General features: G+C 31.6%; 1 protein-coding gene across 3 annotated transcripts in view; it reads right to left on the reverse strand.

Annotated features, from left to right (window-relative positions):
- Dscam3 (Down syndrome cell adhesion molecule 3) overlaps nt 1-19,443 on the reverse strand; it is a 67,080-nt gene that overhangs the window by 25,140 nt on the left and 22,497 nt on the right. For all 3 annotated transcript variants that reach the window (XM_035092385.1, XM_035092384.1, XM_035092386.1), the window contains exon 2: nt 11,748-11,839. In XM_035092385.1, the coding sequence (XP_034948276.1) occupies nt 11,748-11,781 (34 nt within the window). In that variant the 5' untranslated portion in view covers nt 11,782-11,839. The remainder of the gene's footprint in view (nt 1-11,747; nt 11,840-19,443) is intronic.

Consider the following 19,443-nt stretch of genomic DNA (forward strand, 5'->3'; position numbering starts at 1 on the left):
CAGATAGCCTAGACTTTATCACTGGCTTGATTTTACATCCATGTAATCCATGTGTGGTGATATATTTCAGCTCAAACTCATCAGCATTAAACATAAGGTCTTATATTTAATACTCAACTTTATTTGGCTCAGGTTCCTCATGAACGTGCAAAAACTATATCGGTATGTGAAGACATATTTCATGATTGAGAAAGTTTATCTCTTGTGTAAAAAGAACGTAAACTAGAGTAGAACTTCCAATATCACTAGTGATAGCTGCATAAAAATCGATGGTCTTGCGGGAAAGTATATCCTTGTGTATACTGCTGGAGGACTATCCATTTATTTTCTCTACTTGAACGGAAAGTTGACTTGCAAGAAAGTCTTGCTGATTTCCCAAGTATACTGCATGAAAGTTTACTTCGTCAAGTCAAGATGGTACGAAGGGGTGTGACAAATATGACTCGTGCCTACATGTTGATGTAGACTTGGAACGTTTTCAAGTCAAATAATTTTTGACATTTCATTATAAAATTTGATATTAAAAATAAAGAAGTATTCTCATGATAAGAAATGTTAAAAATGTGACATGTTCAATAAAAATTAACGACAGACTTTCCATAGTCAGCAATTTTCTATATTCAACAACTCAATTTGCATTAAAATTACATATTGACAGATTTTCACTCTTTTATTTCGACACACATCACAAGAATTTCATTTAATTATTATTTACGGCATAGATGAGTGTAGCAATTTCATGAAACACGCTTGACATTCGAGACGAGTTTAAAAAGAATTTACTATTTCTTCTATTTGTCATGACATTTCTAAGGGAAAAAAAATAAACAGTCAGAAACGTACAAGCGAATGTCTCACGACGTCTCTACTTATTCTCGTTCTTATTTTGTCAATTTAATTTCCTCGGCACCTTTACTTTTCTTCGCAGCACCGCTGAATAGAGCTTAATTTTTCTGAGCTGAGCACGTGCGAGACCTGACTCAAGATGAAGACGAAGAAGGAGGAGAAAAAGAAAAAAACAAAGTGGAAAGCATAGAAAACGGAGTAAGGGAAAAAGGTTCCGGTAGACCGAAGAAAGGATGAATGGGCCAAGTCTGGCCCTGAAAATGCAGACTGAGGTGATTTCACATTCATGTCACGATCGCCCGATCGCTGCCCATTATCATCGTGTCAGTCACTCCATTACTCACGTTAATTTACTTTCCGATCAATTTTTATTGTAACCGCCGCTACGTAATTAAATATTTTTAGAATCATTTTGTTTTAAGTTAAAACTTGTTTAGTATCCACATATTGGTAATCAACATAGTAATGGTTTTTTTTTCATTTCTCCAATAATTAATTCTCCTAAACAATATGGTAAAACATCTTTTTCTTCTTTTAACTTGTAGAAATATGATCTTTCAGATCAAAAAAAAAAATTGTCAACTATGAGCCTGTCAATGCCAAACTACCTCAAAGGAAGGAGGAAGATAAAAAGTTTTCCATTTATCGTAAGATAAACTTGTAAATTTGTGAATTCATCGTATCAAGATATGAATGATGAGAAAACACTACAAGTATAAAGAAAGGCCAGCAAACAAACCGAGAAAAGATGACAGTGTAGAAGAAAAGTGAAGAGACGATGATGTAGCAAAGGCATACAGACTACTTTGAAATCGTTTATTTTTCTGGCAATTATTTTCTACTGTGAAAAGAACCCAAGTCTTTTTCACTTGGTATTTATTTCTGTCGTGAATACGTCGCAAAACTTCTCTAGCAGCAGTTCTCAACTGTACACCAAAAAAAAAAAAGAATTCAGATAATTGAAATATGTTACACTAAGTGAAAGAAAGTCAATTGTGTATTTATTTTTTTTTTAAATTTATCTATTAATATTACTTCGTTGACTATACTTTTCGGTGATATAAATGATGAACAGTTGCATATCAAAACTCACAAACAGGTTTAACTTGCGTTCTTCATTTATGCAATTCTGTTGTGCCACTCAGACATTGCAAACTGCTGTCCAAACCTTCAGCAAGTTCAGCTAACTTTAAATACAATTAGGAAATAAAACTTGGGTCGTATAAGTAAATGAATGCAAATCATTTACATGTTGTGTCCTTTTTTTATTTTTATTTTTGTTTATTACTGTAAATAAATAACTCCATTTAATCAGTAAATATTCAAATCAATTCAAGAAACAGATAGAATGTTGAACAATTGAGCGATAGAAAAATGCATTTTTAAAATAATTTTTCAATAAATTATTCACTGGATTAGGTATAATTTGATCAAATATATTGGAAGGTAGAAGAAAAATTTGAAATAAAATTGTGAAAAAAATTTAATTTGTTTCAAACATGAGATAAATTGCAGCCATGTTACAGAGGCCAACCATTTCCTCCCAATGAGGTGGAAATAAAATTTTTTTATTTTATTTTTGGACAAGGCATTTGATTTTTCTGTTTTTTTTTTAAATGGTTTATATTTAAAAATTTATTCAACTGCTATATTGAATTTTTTCTAGCTAACAATGGGATATTTTCATTTTTAATCATCAATTCTCTGAGTCAATGGAATCATTGACTATAGTACAGTGATTGTTCGATGATGAAAAAATAAAATGTGTAGAAAAATTTAAATTTTGATTGAGGATTTGTTTTCACCATCATTCGTATACAAATCACTCGATGAAAATTATCCAAATAAATTTTCCTATATTCCAGAGAAGAATTACATTCTTCATAATACTACATTTTCACTAGTTAATAAAGTAGAGTATAGCAGACTGGAAAATGTGATGGGATTTTTTTTAATGAAAATTCCTCGGCACTCATGCGTTATAATTTCCACTAATTGAAGATCTAGATTAATAAAAACGTATCGCATTTCTAATTAACTATTTTTTTTCAAGCTTTTTTTATTCTTCGGGAAAAAATTCACGAATAAGTTAATGAACTGGCTACTATTATACATATCTAATAAGCATATATGTATTTAAAGCATATTTACTGATGTAGGTACATGGAAGTCATATACACACCCTCGAGTGATGCGTGCATAGGATATTGAGTATCGAGCTTCCGGTTTCCGGCTATAATATCGACTGTCGCCACGTTTCATCATCGGACAATATCCCCGAGAATATTTTTATTTTTCATTTTCTCTAAAAAGAAAGTTTTTTGTATCAACTCGACAGAGAGAAGTTGATTGTATTTTACGAATTTTCTATCATAGAAATGTCCGTAACATACGAATCATGCTATCGTAGAAATGTTCACTTCTTTTTTAACTTATCTTCTTTCATACATTCGTATCTACGTTATCGATTTCACATCACGTCCTTTTTATATCTTTCCCCGACTATAGCTCAGTATCTGAAGACAACGACGCCTTGGGATTTCACGCTTTTGGAGAGAAAGAGATAAAGAAGACCAGAGGGACATAAATGCCATGAATTCTTTGCTTCACAAAACTCGAAATGAAAAACAAAAGGACCAGTGACTCGACACGTATGCTCCTCTAGAGCTATGCTTAGGGAAAAATAGTTTTGCACATCCACCGACCACTGTCAGTCGAAGAGAAGCACTTTTTAATTTAATTAGCGATCTCAAAGAGAACCCTTCCACATTTTTTTAATCTTGTTTTTATTTTTTTTTTGTCTTTTTTTCAATATTCTCTTTTGTAACCAACTATGATGACCAAGAAAACTACCTTCATTTTCAACATAATGTCACATTTCAACCTTTATTTTCCTCTAATTTTTGTCAATAAATTTTTGCAGCAATTCAGTAATGAAATTTGTTTTTTAATTAATTCATAATAATATTTTATTATTTATTTTTTATTTAATTATTTTAATTTTTTACGACTCTCGTTTGGTTCTGTTAGCAAATGATTGGATTAAATTTATCAAGTCAATGCATTTCTCAACTTGCATGTTAATATTTTTAAATATTCCAGTCATAACTTTTTCATTTTAAAATCAAATAAATGAGCTTCGGTATGTAGAAATATTCAGTTATATTTATTGATATTAAATATAAATAAATTTGTAAATATTAGCAATTTATTGTATCGGACTGTAGTATTATTTGTTTATTAAAAACAATGCAATTTAAATGATTTGTGATTATTTGTAAATTTTATTCAATATTTTATAAAGAGAATTATTTAAAATTCTGAAAATATTTATATCATAAACAGTAAGGATAATTGTTTATTTTGATTCGAACAAAAATGTGACAGAATGCACTGGAAAAAAAATTTTTGTTGTACAAAAAAATAAATGAATTTAAATACAAATGATATTAGATTAATTATTACTTTCTGAGACACCATGGATCTTAGTAAAAAAAAAAATAAAACATTAGAATAAACCAATACCCAGATATTTCTATTCAAAAGAATTACGCACAATAAAAATATATATTTTTCCAATAAATTATTTTTTATTATTTTAAGTAACCAATAAAATATTTTATTGCGACTATTCATAATTTTGATTGTATTGGTTGAAAAAAATATTGCTTGTTCACAGTGAATTTTTTTAATCAGTGTTTTTAAATAAAAATTTAAAAGTAAATAATTGATAGAGGATTAGAGTACAGAAGAATAAAAATTTTATTTTCGATTCTGATTATTTTAATCGTAAAGATGTAAATCGGTAGGATATAGCTATTTAATGGAGTAAAGAATGATGTAAATAAAGCTAAATGATTCGGTGAAAGCATTACGATTTGAACTGAAAAACAAAGAGAAAGTCCAATAAAAAACTTATTAAAGGGTTTCGACCGACGAACTCGTTGGCAAATATTTGACCGGTCTTTAGTTTCGGCGAACGTTATGAGCTTTTCGTCTTCTTCACTCATTCCTTCATATTTTTTTTGGTCCTTTCATACCACGATTTCCTCTTTCACTTCGCCTTCACGTCTTCCATTCGTTTCTTTACGACTTTATGCCACTCGAGTTTCTTTTCTGTTTCTGTCTTTTTTCAACTCGGTACTTCTTCACTCTTTTACTTTCTCGAGACATAGTCGTCTTTCTGTGCTCTCATTTCTTTTTATGTTGCTTTATCTTTTTTCCCCCATTTTCCTGAAAAAGAATTCACAGCTCGTCTGTCTCACTCTGTCTTTTTCCACAGCATGTCATTTTTATATTTTCTATTGTGTCTGAGTATACATACAACGACACTATCATCTTTTTTTTTTTATTCTGTTGAGATCTTCGATTGCCACTAATAATTAAATGATTGACGACAATAGACAATTCTATTGAATATGACTCAATACTTTTGAAAAGTAACTCCGTAAGAATACTGGGTAATAATTCTTGCAACATATTGTTTTATGTCTATTCATTGTCTCAAGTGGTTATTGTTTTAATAAATGCTTGTTATTACCTTCTCATCCTTTCATACTGCGATTATTTATTGGCTGATCAATGATTATGATCGCAATCATTTGTTTTGTCCTCCCTTTCTCGATGCTTGATATCAACCTACCACCCTGTAACCATTCAGCTGTTTCTCATGTCTTCACTTGTAATTATAAGTGTACTTGATGATGTTCAATAAAAAAATCATCTCCTATAGAATAAGAATTTAAAAGATAATGCTGAATAGCATTCATTAAGTTCATTAATTATTAATAAAAATCAATTTCCATTGCTTCATAATTGAAAGATGTCCAAGTGCACAATTGCGAATATAAAAATAATTTGTCTAGGAAAATTGAATATAATTATTCTATACTTTAATTTAGTTTGGGTCAGAACATCTGAACATGTGACTGGAAGGTCCCAGGTTCGATCCCCGGTTCCAGCAATGTCTTTTTTTTTGAAAAAAAAATCGTCTGTTAAGTTGTGAAGCCGTCTAATTATTTGCTTGAAGCCTCAATTCTAAATAAACACCCTAAAAAATGAGATAATATATTTTTATTTATAAATATATTCTAGACTGAAGACTAATTTAATTTTTCTTTCAAGCTACTTATGGTCGTTTTGAAAGTCAAATGATAAAACACAGTTTTTTTTTGGTCAAAAGCATTACTTTTGGTTTTAAAATTGAATTTGTAATACTGGGTACACTGAAGAGCTTATAATAAGCTTGGTTTCAGTTTGCCTGGCTTATTTTATGACAAAAACTGAACTTTAACTTAAAAGTAAGATATGATATTCAATTAAAGCTTGCATACTGTTTCATACTCTAGAGTATTTTAAGAAAATTTTATTTTATTCTAATATTTTAAAAAAAATGGAATAAAAATAAGATAAGGGGTACTATTTGTTCATCTATTTTTTAATTTATCAATACATTAAAAATTATTAATATTTTTTAATACATCAATTAATTGACGGGTTATCTTCGTGTTACAATTTACCCCACCATCCCCTATAAACATTTTTACAAAATAAAATACTTTTATTGCTGCATAGCAACATCGTAGGATTTTTAAAATCAACAGAACTTTTTTTGATGGTCAAAATACTCCATAATGAAGTTTATCAATTTCGTTTGAATTTTATGTCATGCCTAAAGAAAGAAATGGTTGATATTGACAGAAACTCAAAGCCTCAGCTGCTAATTACTATGAAATGATTTAATTAGTCATCATCAAGGATTGATCTTAATTTAATGTAGGATCATATTGAGAATATGCGCAAGTGCAAGTAGATACTCTCTCTCTCTCTCTCTCTTTGTATGCACATAGGCATTCGTTCTCAAAACGTGGACTAGTAGGCGTTCGCTTGAGAGACATCGATGACACTATACATATTGACAAGACACTCGAATCCGCCCGACAGGTCCTCGCCCTCTCGAGTTCAACCCTCTCTTTGCACCCACTATATTCTCTATCCTCTCGTATTTCTCTCGTGGCTTCCAACTGCTTTTCACCATCCAATCGCCTACCCATCGATCCTCGACTTTTTGTTATCGCACTCTTCCTTTTTTTTTCGAAATATTCTCAGAGACAGCAAAAATCGTTGAAGCCAGTTTGATCCTCTAGGGGAATGGATGAAATATAAATGTATAAAGTTAATTAGACATTACTTGGAGATATTCTAAGACAAATATTAAGGGAGCTGGGTAAATAGAGCTTAGGGTATATAATACATTGAAATAGTTGGCTTACAAATAGGCACTGTTGGAGGTTGGATGCACTTCAATTTGGTGATAGTTTTGATGCATTAGTATAATAAGTGTTTGAATGCAAGGGAGAGAATTGAGGAAAAAGTGTGCGTATGAAGCAATCTAAAAGGTACTTTAGCCATATGCGGCTTGTTTATTCCCTTTGGCTGAATATCGAGAGGGATTTGAGGATGACGTTGGACCGATCCCATACGCATTGAGGAGCCTGTGAATGTTTGTAAGCCGATTATATCGGCACGCCATTTGTCGGGCATTCTCCCCTTGCAGTGGATGAACCAGCAGAGCCAGTTGCCGTGTTTTCTCCCTCCGAACATCAATTTCCATTTGTACTATTCCAGAGGTCAAATTTTATGGAAAATTGCAATAACCAAAGAAAAAAAAATAAAAATCAAATCACGTGTGAATATAATCTACCTAGTTTTTTTAATATATTTTTGTGATTAAAAACGTGAGAGAAAATAACTTTTATTGATGCTTAAATTACAATTTTTTTTTGTTTTTTGTTTTAAATATATAAAAATTTATATGCGATAAATCCCGAGAAAATTGACATGCTCTACGAAAATTGACTATTAAATCTTCATTAATAAATGCTATTATTTTTTCTCATTAAATTTTTTTGCCATTTTACAATAGAAATTAGATTAAAAAAAAAAATAGTGAGAAAATATGAAATTATAAATTTAACACAACAATTCATTAACCATAGTTTTACGATAGAGGAGAAGGTAGGATTATGGTCCAGTCTGTAATATGGTCCATCCGTTTATAAGTGGCCCATAATCCTACCTTCCCCTCGAATGAATTATAATATTACTTTGAACTTGAACAAAATATTTGGCAATAAAAGTTATAAGTCCTGTATGAAATAATTTTTTTTTCTCAGTGTACGTTCTTTATTCTATGCTGTAACTTGTCAATAAATTTTATTTAGTAGAAATAATCTAAATCCAATTTTCGACCTACCATGAAAAATTTATCTAACAACTCTACTAAAAGGAATTATTAAAAAAAATTGTTTTATTTTTGGAATAAATATTATATCAATATTATGTTATAATTAAATCCTTCAACTTGAATGTTTTTATATCGTATCAATTCAACAATGATAATAATAATAGTAAATATGATGAAAGAAAAAGAATTTGCTTCTAAACAAATCCAACGATGAATTGGAGAACTTGCATTTGGATCAATGAGAGTATTCGAATTTCCAGAGATATTTTAAATCTACTCTCGGTACTCGTTTCACCCGATCGAATAGGACACGCCGGAAATGAGAGTAGAAAAAGGAAAGAAAGGTGCGAAGGAACTGGAAGTCGAATAGAAAAAGACTAAAAATAGAGAATTTTTCGATGGAAGTCGAAAGCGGATGTCGAGGAGTAAAGAGACGAGTGAGATGAAAAAAAAAAAAAAACGTCAAGTAATCGAGGACTTGAAAATATATAAAGTGCGACTAACCACGGAATAAAGCGAGGCAACGTGCAGTCACGTATGAAAAAAAAAATGAACTAAACGTTAAAGTAAAAAAAAAAAAATAATAGGAAAGGGATAAAGAGACGGATAATCAGGAGGGAGGTGGTGGTGGTGGTGGTACGAAGCAAATAACGAGATAGCAGAATGCGAATAAAACGAATGGCAAATAACAAAAAGAATGTCGAACAAATAGGGTGCGAACAAAAAAGTTCCGACAAGTCTATGAGACAGAGAAAAAAGGAGGGATGAATTGTGAAAAGGGTTTACTGTAGGATCTAAAGCATAGACTTCTTCTCCATTTTCTTTTGGTATCTTCTAGATATGGATAGTCGATGGGGCTGTTGTGTATGTGTGTTTACATGTGTTTGAAGGTGACAAAGACTGTAAACTTCAGTTGACAGAGGGTGGAAAGGGGGGGTCGTGTACACTGCTGGCTTTGATATACGACCAAGAGACCCATACATGGCGCTCGTGACTACCAATAATCGAACGTTATTGCGTTACTACACTGAGGAACACGTAAACGTGTGTTCCAAGTGCATGCATGAGAGCGAGTGAGCTGGTTGTTATTGCTTATTCACTTTGCAGTTTGACTGCAGAAAGACAAAAGCAAGAGACAGAGAGAAAACAACTATGAGAGAAGAGTAAAGCGACTGTGACTCGCGTTACTTTTCACACAACGACAACTTGCCTTCTCTATACTGCGTTCCATCCATTTTCACACCTCCAACTACACATGCTACTCGTTCAGTAGGGTGAAATCGCCATTCCAATCGTTCCACTGCTCTCGAGTGCCGGATAAGACACACTGATATCCGGTTATCCGGTCTAGTAGCAAGCATCACCCAACACCCGAAATTCGCGGAATAAAAATTGTTGTATTTTATATCCAAATATTGAAATAGTTATATTTCATTCTGTTAACATTGCACTGCAAATCGGAATATTTCATTTCAATACACTTAATGTGTTTTAATCTATCACCCAGTTGATAAACACATTGGAAATTTTTTTACTATTAACAAGTAATATTTTTTTTAATTAATAAAATTAAAACTTTGAATAGTCATAATAAAATGTTTGTTTCGTTTGATTTAATTTATTAATTTTTTTTTTAAATAATGTTCTAATTTTAATGTACAAAGAGTAGCTTTGCTATAAAAGCTGTAAATCCCAAGATTAACAAATTAATATTTTAAATTCTTTTCACTGATTAAATGAACATTTTTTTATATAGTGACAATTTTTTCTCAGCACATTATAATCATTCTTGAAACACTTTTAGTGCATTAAAATAAAACACTTTTAAAATTAAAATTTACAGTAATATCAGCACTGTTTTTTCTTGACAACTATGAATGTAAACAATTATATAAAATTTTCATATTAAAATTTATAATTCAAGAGATGAATAAAAAAAATAATAAAATTCGTCAGTAGCGTTAAAATTAAAAATCAAAGCTAAAAATGCCTGAATGTGATAATAGTGAAAAATAATTTGATCACTACACTGATTGTTGAGAAGCTTGATTTTATTTTTATTTCTTCTCGTCATACTCGATAACTAAAATATTCTATGTATGTCATTGAACGCATCATGAATAAATAAAAGAAAAAAAAATAACCCAACATTGATGATGGGCCAAGCGGAATATGTACAAGCTCCACGTGATGGATTAGTCGTGCTACAGACGCATGATGGATTTGCCTCCATAGCGAGAAGCTCGTGAATTCCCCTTGGGAAATGCATGTACATTCGCGACAGTGGGTCTGTGGAAAAAATGAAAAAATTCAAAGTCTCGTAAATTAGCTAATTAATATAGAAGACCAAGAGGGTGAGCAAGGGAAAGAGAGTGATGAGTAGTAGCTTTAGAGAAAGAAAAAGAGTTTGATGAAAATAAGTAGACGAGTTGAATATGATTAGATATACTGGTCTATGTACTCATGAGGATTCCACAAAGTAGAGGATACAGAGAAAACTGGTGGAAACCAAGAGGCAAAGAGGGATGGAATAAATGTGAGGTAGAAAAGAGTGTGAGTATCACGATACTCCATCGGCCAGAAATCGATACAGGGACGAACGCGGGGACTGTCTGTATTTTTCACGAGAGCATTACGAACCCCTCCAGCAGATATCTCCTTCCCAGGGATCCTCAATTCTGTCACTTATTCTCTCTAATTTTATTTTCCAAAATCCAATGCAAGTTACTCTCATATTTATTTCATGTTCATCTTTGTTCTACCACTCATATCCATTTCATTATTTTTCATCTATTATTATACGAAAATGGACGGAGATTAAATTGAAAAAAACCCCCTACTTTTTGGAAGAACCACTGAAGCAACCTCTTTATTACAGAGAGCTAGTGATCGATTACTCGTCATCCGTGCAATGTCCAGGGACTCAAGCGGTCTCGTTGCCAAACCAAACGTATAAGCGTGAATTTATTCGTCATCATTTCTCTTCCACTTGCAGCTTCTACTTGATGGAATCCATTGGTCTCTTGAGATGACAAAATTTAACAAGCCAATCACAATAAGTATATCCAATTATTTTATCTATTGATAGGAATATTTTTTAAAAAGTGTCCCAAGATGTTTATTGATTTTTATTGATGAAAAAAAAATAATGAATTTTACTTCAATCCCTGCCAATTTTATATTTTTGTTGGCACTACTCCATTTTATATACCTTCTTCTTGCACAGAATTTGCACACCTGTCGTTTCAAAGATTACATTTACCGTGCACGAGACTGGAAGTCCGATGAATTCACTCCAAATGACTAGCTTTTTTTTTCAGTCAAATGGAATTTTCTCAAAACTTATTAACTTGATAAATTTTTTGAACAAAAAAAAAAACCCAAACTTTCTTTTCACAAATTTTAATTCTTTTTCTTGATTTTATTTCTGAAATTTACTTTAGATAAAAGTCAAGTTTTGATTTGAACACTTTCGAATTTGATGTTACAAACTTTGGCAACTTCAAAACTTGTAGAAATTGATTTACAATATCTACGATTAAAATGATTTTACAAGTTGAACAATCTTACGAAAAAATTTTATTATAACTTTAGTTGAAAATATTTATAATAAAATTTCGATTAAATATAGAATGAATTATTTATTCATACTTACTTGTAAGTAGTAGCAGTAGCGAAGTAGGATCCATTGCCAGCGTCCACTCGCTCGTCTTCAGCCTCTCACTTCAGTGCATCCTCGAAACTTTGCTGAAACATCAGGCGGAAAGGTCATGTTACAAAGGTAGAAACAATGTGGAAGGATCAAAGGATCGAAATGATAAAAGCTACATTGGTTCTATTCAACTTACTTCTATTTCTGACAAACGGAAGTAATCGTATCAGACTGTAAATGTTAACACAAAGACAAAAGATATTCAGGCCATTGAAACTTGTAATGTCAACACCTTTTCCCAGGAGTCTGGTATATGATAAAAAAAAAAAAAAAAAGAAAAGTCCCGAAAGAATGAAGTACCTAAATAATTGATTCAAACAACTTAGAGATGTCAATTGTTTGAGCCAGTCTCATTACTGGTGCATTTTAGATATCATCTCTAAATGTCATGAACATTTTCCTTGTTTTAAAACTTACAAAGGCCATCTAAAACATTTCAACTACTTTTTTTTTGCTTTTTTAATATTTCTAAAACCTCATCGATCAACCCTAGATCAAAGGATTGCAGATGGGGAGGCTAGATATTGAAAAAAATTGAAGTTTCACTGGAATCTGGATAGAATCTAACTTTGCAGGTTTTTCCAGCCATTGAAGGACGTTGAACTTTAAAAAAAAAAGGAAAAGTAACACATGACCAGGTTTGAAAAAAAAAAATATGCAGTTCAAAGCGAAGGATAATGAAATAATTGATGAAAAATTGTCAGTTGTCATTTTGGAGGTGAATAAAAGCTAATAAAACAAATGACTCACTATATTTTTAAATAAAAAGAAAATATTTTTTATTCATTTAATGTGTAATATTATATGTAATACATAATAATTATTTTTTATATACAATTATTTTTAAAAACTTTACCATAATTTACTATTCATTTTAATCAATTAAATAAATTTACTCCAAATCTCTTCCAAATTTATATCAATTCATACGTTAAAATTTTCATTACATCAAGCATAAATTGATTTACTATTTTTTGGAGCAATTTTATTATATTCGTTGCATTCATAATATATTTACCAAATAGAAGCTTTATAGGTTTTAAAAATGATCTAAAATATAAATTGATGTTAGCTTTCAAAGATCAATTGGTTTAAATTTACATAAAAGGGCTTTAGTTGCAAAATTACTCTAAAAAAAATTTCAGTTTTAAAAAAGCCCTGTGGCTTATGAATAAACAAACCTCTTCCATCAAATGTTATTTTTTCTTCAGATAAAAAATACAACTTTTTGAAAGTAAATTTTATTTATTTGTTCATTTATATTCATTATTTGCAACCTTTTATTCTGACATTTTTGCAAATAAAAATTTTTTATTATGATTTTATTTTATTTTTTTACATTTCTATTTCCACTTTTTGGTAACGGGTAGTACATCGACCCTTAAAATGTAATAAAAATAAAATAAATTGGCAAGAGAGTAGAAAAAAATTAGGGAATTTAGAGCAACGAAGGGGAGTAGGATTATATGAAGCCACTGGTGCTAAAACGTGTGCATACCGCATTAAGCTTACATACTGGATACTTGACGAGGGATTGAAAGGGAGGAAAAGCGTAGTTTGAAAGGGTAAAGAGTGAGTTGGATAGATGTGAAGCAGTATCTCTCACTAACCAGGAGGGGCTGGATGATACGCAGCAAGAGAATGAAGAGTAGGGATAGAGAGTGTGGCAGTGGAGGTTGCACTACGACCCGGAAGTAAAGTGGCGGCCATTTTTCACGGCGCGGACATCCGCTTCCGGTGGAAAGATCACCGCGAAATACAAACAAAAATAGTCAGAGAGGAAGTAGCAGAAGAGAAAAAAGGATAACGAGAAACAAGAGTCTCGGCCAACGGAGATTGTGCGATACAACGTGGAGAGAAGGCGATAAAACTCATCGCGGAAACTTGCGCCTTCACTAAATTCTCCAACGACTCTCCATGGGTATTTCTTGGCAAGTACAAAGTAACGACAGAGATAACCGAGCCAGAGTCTATTTTTTACTACCTGTAAAACTCTTACAATTTATCGCTGATGTTTGATTATATTTCCATTTTAAAACGATTACTGGAGTTATTTGAATACACTCACAACTATCACTTTATTGTTATTTCACTTGCATTTACACCATTTCTCTTTTTCGACGTATATTTTACGTCGCCCGAGATCGCTGGAAAATTTTTTCACAAAGATAAGGCTTGTTTATAGTGAGATAGATTTTCAATTCTACCGAGAATTCGATTTATTTTTGTCCTTCGATTTTTAAATCATTTATTCATGGTTGTATTTTAGTCTACACGAGACTTAATCAGAAAAAAAAATGTATCAATAAAAATTAGAAAATAAACTCTTGATTGACAAAATTATCATCAAGCCAATATGGACGTATGGTATCCAGCTTTAGGGCTCAGCATGCATTAGCTCAATCTAAATAATACAACTATTTCAATCTAAAGCTCTTAGAGTCTCAAGTAAATGCTCCCTGATTCGTTACAAATGGAAGGATTTACAAAGACTTGGGAATAAGCACTGCCGAAAAAAAATAGCACTGTTCAGCACTAGATATATATTGATAGGCTCAGTTAACAGCTGAACAGATCCTAGATAGAAGTAACGAAAAGAAATTCAAAACACTAGACCTACCATCGAAAATTATAGAGTGAAAATTGTCTTTATATTTTTACAGTAAAAAAATCATATATTTCAGTTTTGCATTTTTTGTCATAATGTTTTTATTATCCAAAAAAGAGAAGACACTTTTATGATTTTAAACTATGATTTTAATAATGGGTTATAAATGATAATCTTTAGATCGTTAGTTATACCAAAGAGATTGAAAACTCGGCGATAATAAATGGCAGATGAATATTCATGAGAAATGAAAGAACGACACTGGAAAAGTTTGTGAGTTGCAAAGATAGAAGCTAAAGAATCGAGCAGTTTGCAAGGCCATGAGAGAAAACGATCGAGCCACTTCAAAGCTACGTAGCTTTGGTCTTTTTAAACTCGACCCTTTACTTTTCTCGCAAAAGTACAGATGGCCATTAATGTTGCCACGAATTTTAAAACGATTTCACGACTCCATGTTACTTCGACTCTTATCGGATTACTAAAGTCCGTCATTCAAGTTGTGGTCAGAGCAATAAAAGTGCCGTTCGAAGCTAAATTTTTTCTCTTTGTTGCTGTTAAAAGTAGATACAGCTACTTGATTGATGCTTTTATTTTTTTAAATATTAACAATGTTAATTATTAATCCAACTTCATCAAGATTTCTATTTCACTAAGATTGTCATTCCTGATTTTATTTCTTTCTTTAACTTCTCAATTTTGAGTTGGAACCAATTGTTTTATCTTCAAATCGTTGTTAATTGAAATATTATCAGCGGGAGGGGGGTGTGAGTGAGGTGGAAGTGAGCAGCAAGTTCAGAACGTTCTCACCAGTGAAAGAGAAAAGACTTATATTAACCTCAAGACAAGTATTTTTGAAATTAAACTAATATGTGTCAATGATTAATTTGCCATTTTGCTGAACATAAACTGCACCACCTTTGTGTTTATCATTTTCCTGGTCCTTCGAAGGTTAAATAAAAACACCTGGAATCATCAACTCTATTCTCTTAACATCAATTCATGCTTCCCGCTAATTTATTCCAAGAAAACACGGTTTTTTATCGAAGCTTTTAATTGATCTCTCCTTCAAATTAGACAGTATGAGTTTTTTTAGTAGATGCACGAATATAAAATCCTTACAGAAATATTTATGTTGTCAGCTCGTAAGTAAATATGTAATAGTTCCAGCCTTTTTTTGATGTTCTTATTTTTCTAATGTCCATTTTTCAAACCAAGATTACAATTGAATCGACAATAATTCACATTAAAAGCAAATTGTAATTTAAAATATTTTATAATGGAGTTGAAAATTTTTTTAAGTGATAAATAATTTGGTATTATAAAGGCTGAAAGTATTTTGCGAGGGAAATGCTCTGAATTTTTTTTGATAAAATAGCGAAAATGCGACGAGGAGAAAATTGTAAAAAAATGCGCCGTAGGAGGTGTGATCGGCTTAAGTTGGGAAAAAAGTAAGAGGATTCATGGTAGAAACATTACGAGATAGAATGAGAGGAGTAGAGAGATAGCAAAGGATAGCTGTGAGAAGTGTGGTTGAGCCCATGAAGAGAACGAAATGGAGAATCTTGTTAAAGAGGTGGAAGCTTGAGTGCAATATATGAATGTCGTGGTCTAAATTGGAAAAGGGACAAGGGGATATGTAGAGGTAGAAAATAGATTTGACCGCGAATGATACACTTTGAAATATTTGCATCTTGTGGTAAAGTATATTTTTTGAAATGAATATTGTAAATGTAAATTTGATGATGTTTAATAACATTGCAATTATTTTTGTACTTTCTCTCGACAAAGAAGATAAACCTGAAAAGTTTGAAAGTTCGCCACGAGAATTGAGTTGGCTTGAAAAGAAAGTATAAAATTAGTAGAACTTGTTCTTGGAAAGATTGGATCTCAAAGTCACCAAGAAGTCTATCGTCACATTGTCGAGAATCATAATAAATCGCCATGTCTTTCTCTTTACACTTTTATTCATTTTTCTTGCAAAAAATGTTTCACTAACTTTATTCCTTTAAGTTAACCTGATCCTTTTACGCAATATAATAAGACTTTGTCTTGTGCTTATCTCAAGTTAAGAATTTAGGCTCATTCTCTATTCGGTCTATTACCATAGAAAGTAAAGCAATAAAAGATTATGATGTGGATAAAATTGTTTATTAACTCTTTATTTATATACAATGACTCTAAGTCGCTAAATTTAACGTCTGTTGCTTTAATAGATACCCTCCCTTCTCGCCTTTATACATAAATTTTGATCGGAAATGAAAGATTTCTCACACTCTTGATAATATGTAAACGATTTTATTAACTACTTGATTGATTCATTATGAATATTTCTAAAACAAATATTTACCCAACTTTAAATAAATTAATCATAATTCGGGCTAGTTATAGAAAAAAATTTTCATTGCTGCAGCATAACTTAGTTTTCTGCGAATAACTCAAAATCTATAAGGCACTCAGTGAAAATCAGTAGAATAGTCAATATTTACTCCGACAGTATTAATTTTAAATAAGTTGAGTTTTAAAAACGTTTTACCCCATTTTAGGAGTGAAATAATTATTTTTTCCAGGCGGTGCTCCGATTCCGCATTTCTACGCATCAAGACGAAGAGACTGAGTGGTCGATCATCGAAATCGGACAACTTTGATTTTTCGACCGCAAAAAATGGCAAGTGGTACTTAGCGATTGTAAGGGTGAAAGAAATTTTTTTTAATACATCTATAGATATCGTCAGATAGCTCAGATTTCAAAGTTTCTAAAACGTCTCCAAAAATGATTATTGGACCGTCCGTTTATGAGTTATAGGGGTTTAAAGTCAAGGGGATGATTGTTAGTAATTTGTATCTAGTTTTACCCCCTTTTGAGGGTGTTAAAGTGCATTTTTCTAGGCGGTGTCTGGATTCCGCATTTCTACGCATTAAGACGAAGAAAATGAGTGGTCAAACTTGAAAATCGGAGTACCTTTATTTTTTGGCCAAAAAAAATGGAAAGGGGTACCACTTGCCATTTTTTGCGGTCGAAAAATCAAAGTTGTCCGATTTCGATGATCGACCACTCAGTCTCTTCGTCTTGATGCGTAGAAATGCGGAATCGGGGCACCGCCCGGAAAAATTAATTATATCACTCCTAAAATGGGGTAAAACGGGACCTTGCTTCAATTTTAGCATTAATTATTATTTATATTATAATTTTAACTATTGCAATAAGAAGATCTTATTCTCACGAATTCATTGACATACTCATTTTTTATATAGGCCTCATAGATCTCGAGTTATCAGCAGTAAACTAAGTTATGCTGCAGCAAAGAAAAAACAATTTCGTTCTCCAAAAGTTCCCCATAGTCCTTCAACAGGAACGTTTGCGGAACGAATTTTTCTCATACAGGTGATAAAAAAATGGCTTTATTTTCAAAGTCTTGATGAGAGACCAGTCAAACCTAACTAAATTTAACAGGTCGATTTATACGATTTTTTTCTCTTCCCACTCCAAGTTATTTTTTCAACTTTTTTGATAGTGAACAGCTTCTGGATTTCCTTTGGACACTATTCAGCAGTAATCTGACATCATGCTGATATTACATCTACTATCATATCTGAATTTTTATCTCTATCGTGCTTTGATGATTCCAACAAAATTTCCTCTTGATTATAGCATCTGTTGCAATCACGGTGACAGTCAGATAAAATCTAAATTTTTTTTTCCTACATTGAGAAAAGAATTGGCTGTGAACGAGTAACATTTTTTTTAATAACAAAATCAAAAATTGGAATTTTTTTGTCAGAATTGAAGACCATATAACAATAAAAATACGCTTTTTAAAAAAAAATAGCAGTAATGAATTAATTAAAGAAAGATTATCTGCATTTGTTTGAATTCAATAAAATATTTTATTACGAATACTTGAAATTTGTTTTTATCCATTAAATTAAATTTTTTGTTGTACAAAAAAGTTGTTTTTCTGTATGTAAAATAAAAAATTTAGAGTAACTTCATTTCACTGTAGTTCAAATGAAGTTTTATATTTATAAATCAACAATAAAAAGAAAATGACACAAGATTTTAGAAAAAAAAAGTGTTTCACTGAATCGTATTTTCTCGACATGAAACATAATATATGAAAAGTGTGATAGTGGTGGTAAATTTGCGAATTAATAACCGCGAGGATAAAGAGAAAATAAATAAGTCTAGATTGAAAATAATTTATGGATGTGTTTTGAATATATAAAAGAATAAAGTGAGTTGAAGCCAAGAGGAAAGTGGCGCGAAAAGACGGAGGGAGTGGTGGTTGTGGAATGAGAACTTGGCTCCACTACTGAAGTAAGACAAGGAAAGGACCAAGAGTTATGCATTATGATTCACCATTTACTTGCTCACCTATCTAATAACATCACTTGTTGCTCAACTTCCAACTGCACGTAAAACTATTGACGCATTTCCTATAATATTATTCAACAAGGCCCTTATTCACGTGACTTGTATTACAATGCAACGCGTCACTTGCAAAACGATGTGCACAACGATATAATCCAGTATTCATGAATACAAATGCAAGTGCACAAGGAAAAGGCGTTTTTGATCTTGAGAATACTCGTCTCGAGTGGAGGCTATCGAGAGTTAGGGCCTCACTCTTGAGGTTAATGTTACCCCTGGGACGTTACGGAGCTTCTACTTTCGTCGTGCACTTGGATAGTCTAGTTTTTACTTTGCCATCATAGCACATAGCACCTGTGCGAATGAGATATTGAATGGAGAAAGGGTAAATGAGCTTTTATACTTTGTGCACTTTTTAACCCTTTGTTAGCATCATTTTTAAATGTGTACTCATTTTTATTACGTATTGTGTACGAGTTTAATAACTACTCTACTACTTTATCACGCAACTAAGCGAAACGAAAAATAAATAATCATAAATCGTTGTAAAATCGTTGGAATTTTTATTTTTAAGAATAAAAAAAATTTTTTTTTTCAATCTACAAAAATTAATTACTCCAGCTAATATATTTTTCGTTAATTCAATTTTTATTTTTAAAAAA

Source organism: Chelonus insularis, unplaced genomic scaffold, assembly GCF_013357705.1.
Source record: "Chelonus insularis isolate UGA/USDA-ARS -01 unplaced genomic scaffold, ASM1335770v1 contig_93_pilon, whole genome shotgun sequence".
Lineage (NCBI taxonomy): Eukaryota > Metazoa > Arthropoda > Insecta > Hymenoptera > Braconidae > Chelonus > Chelonus insularis.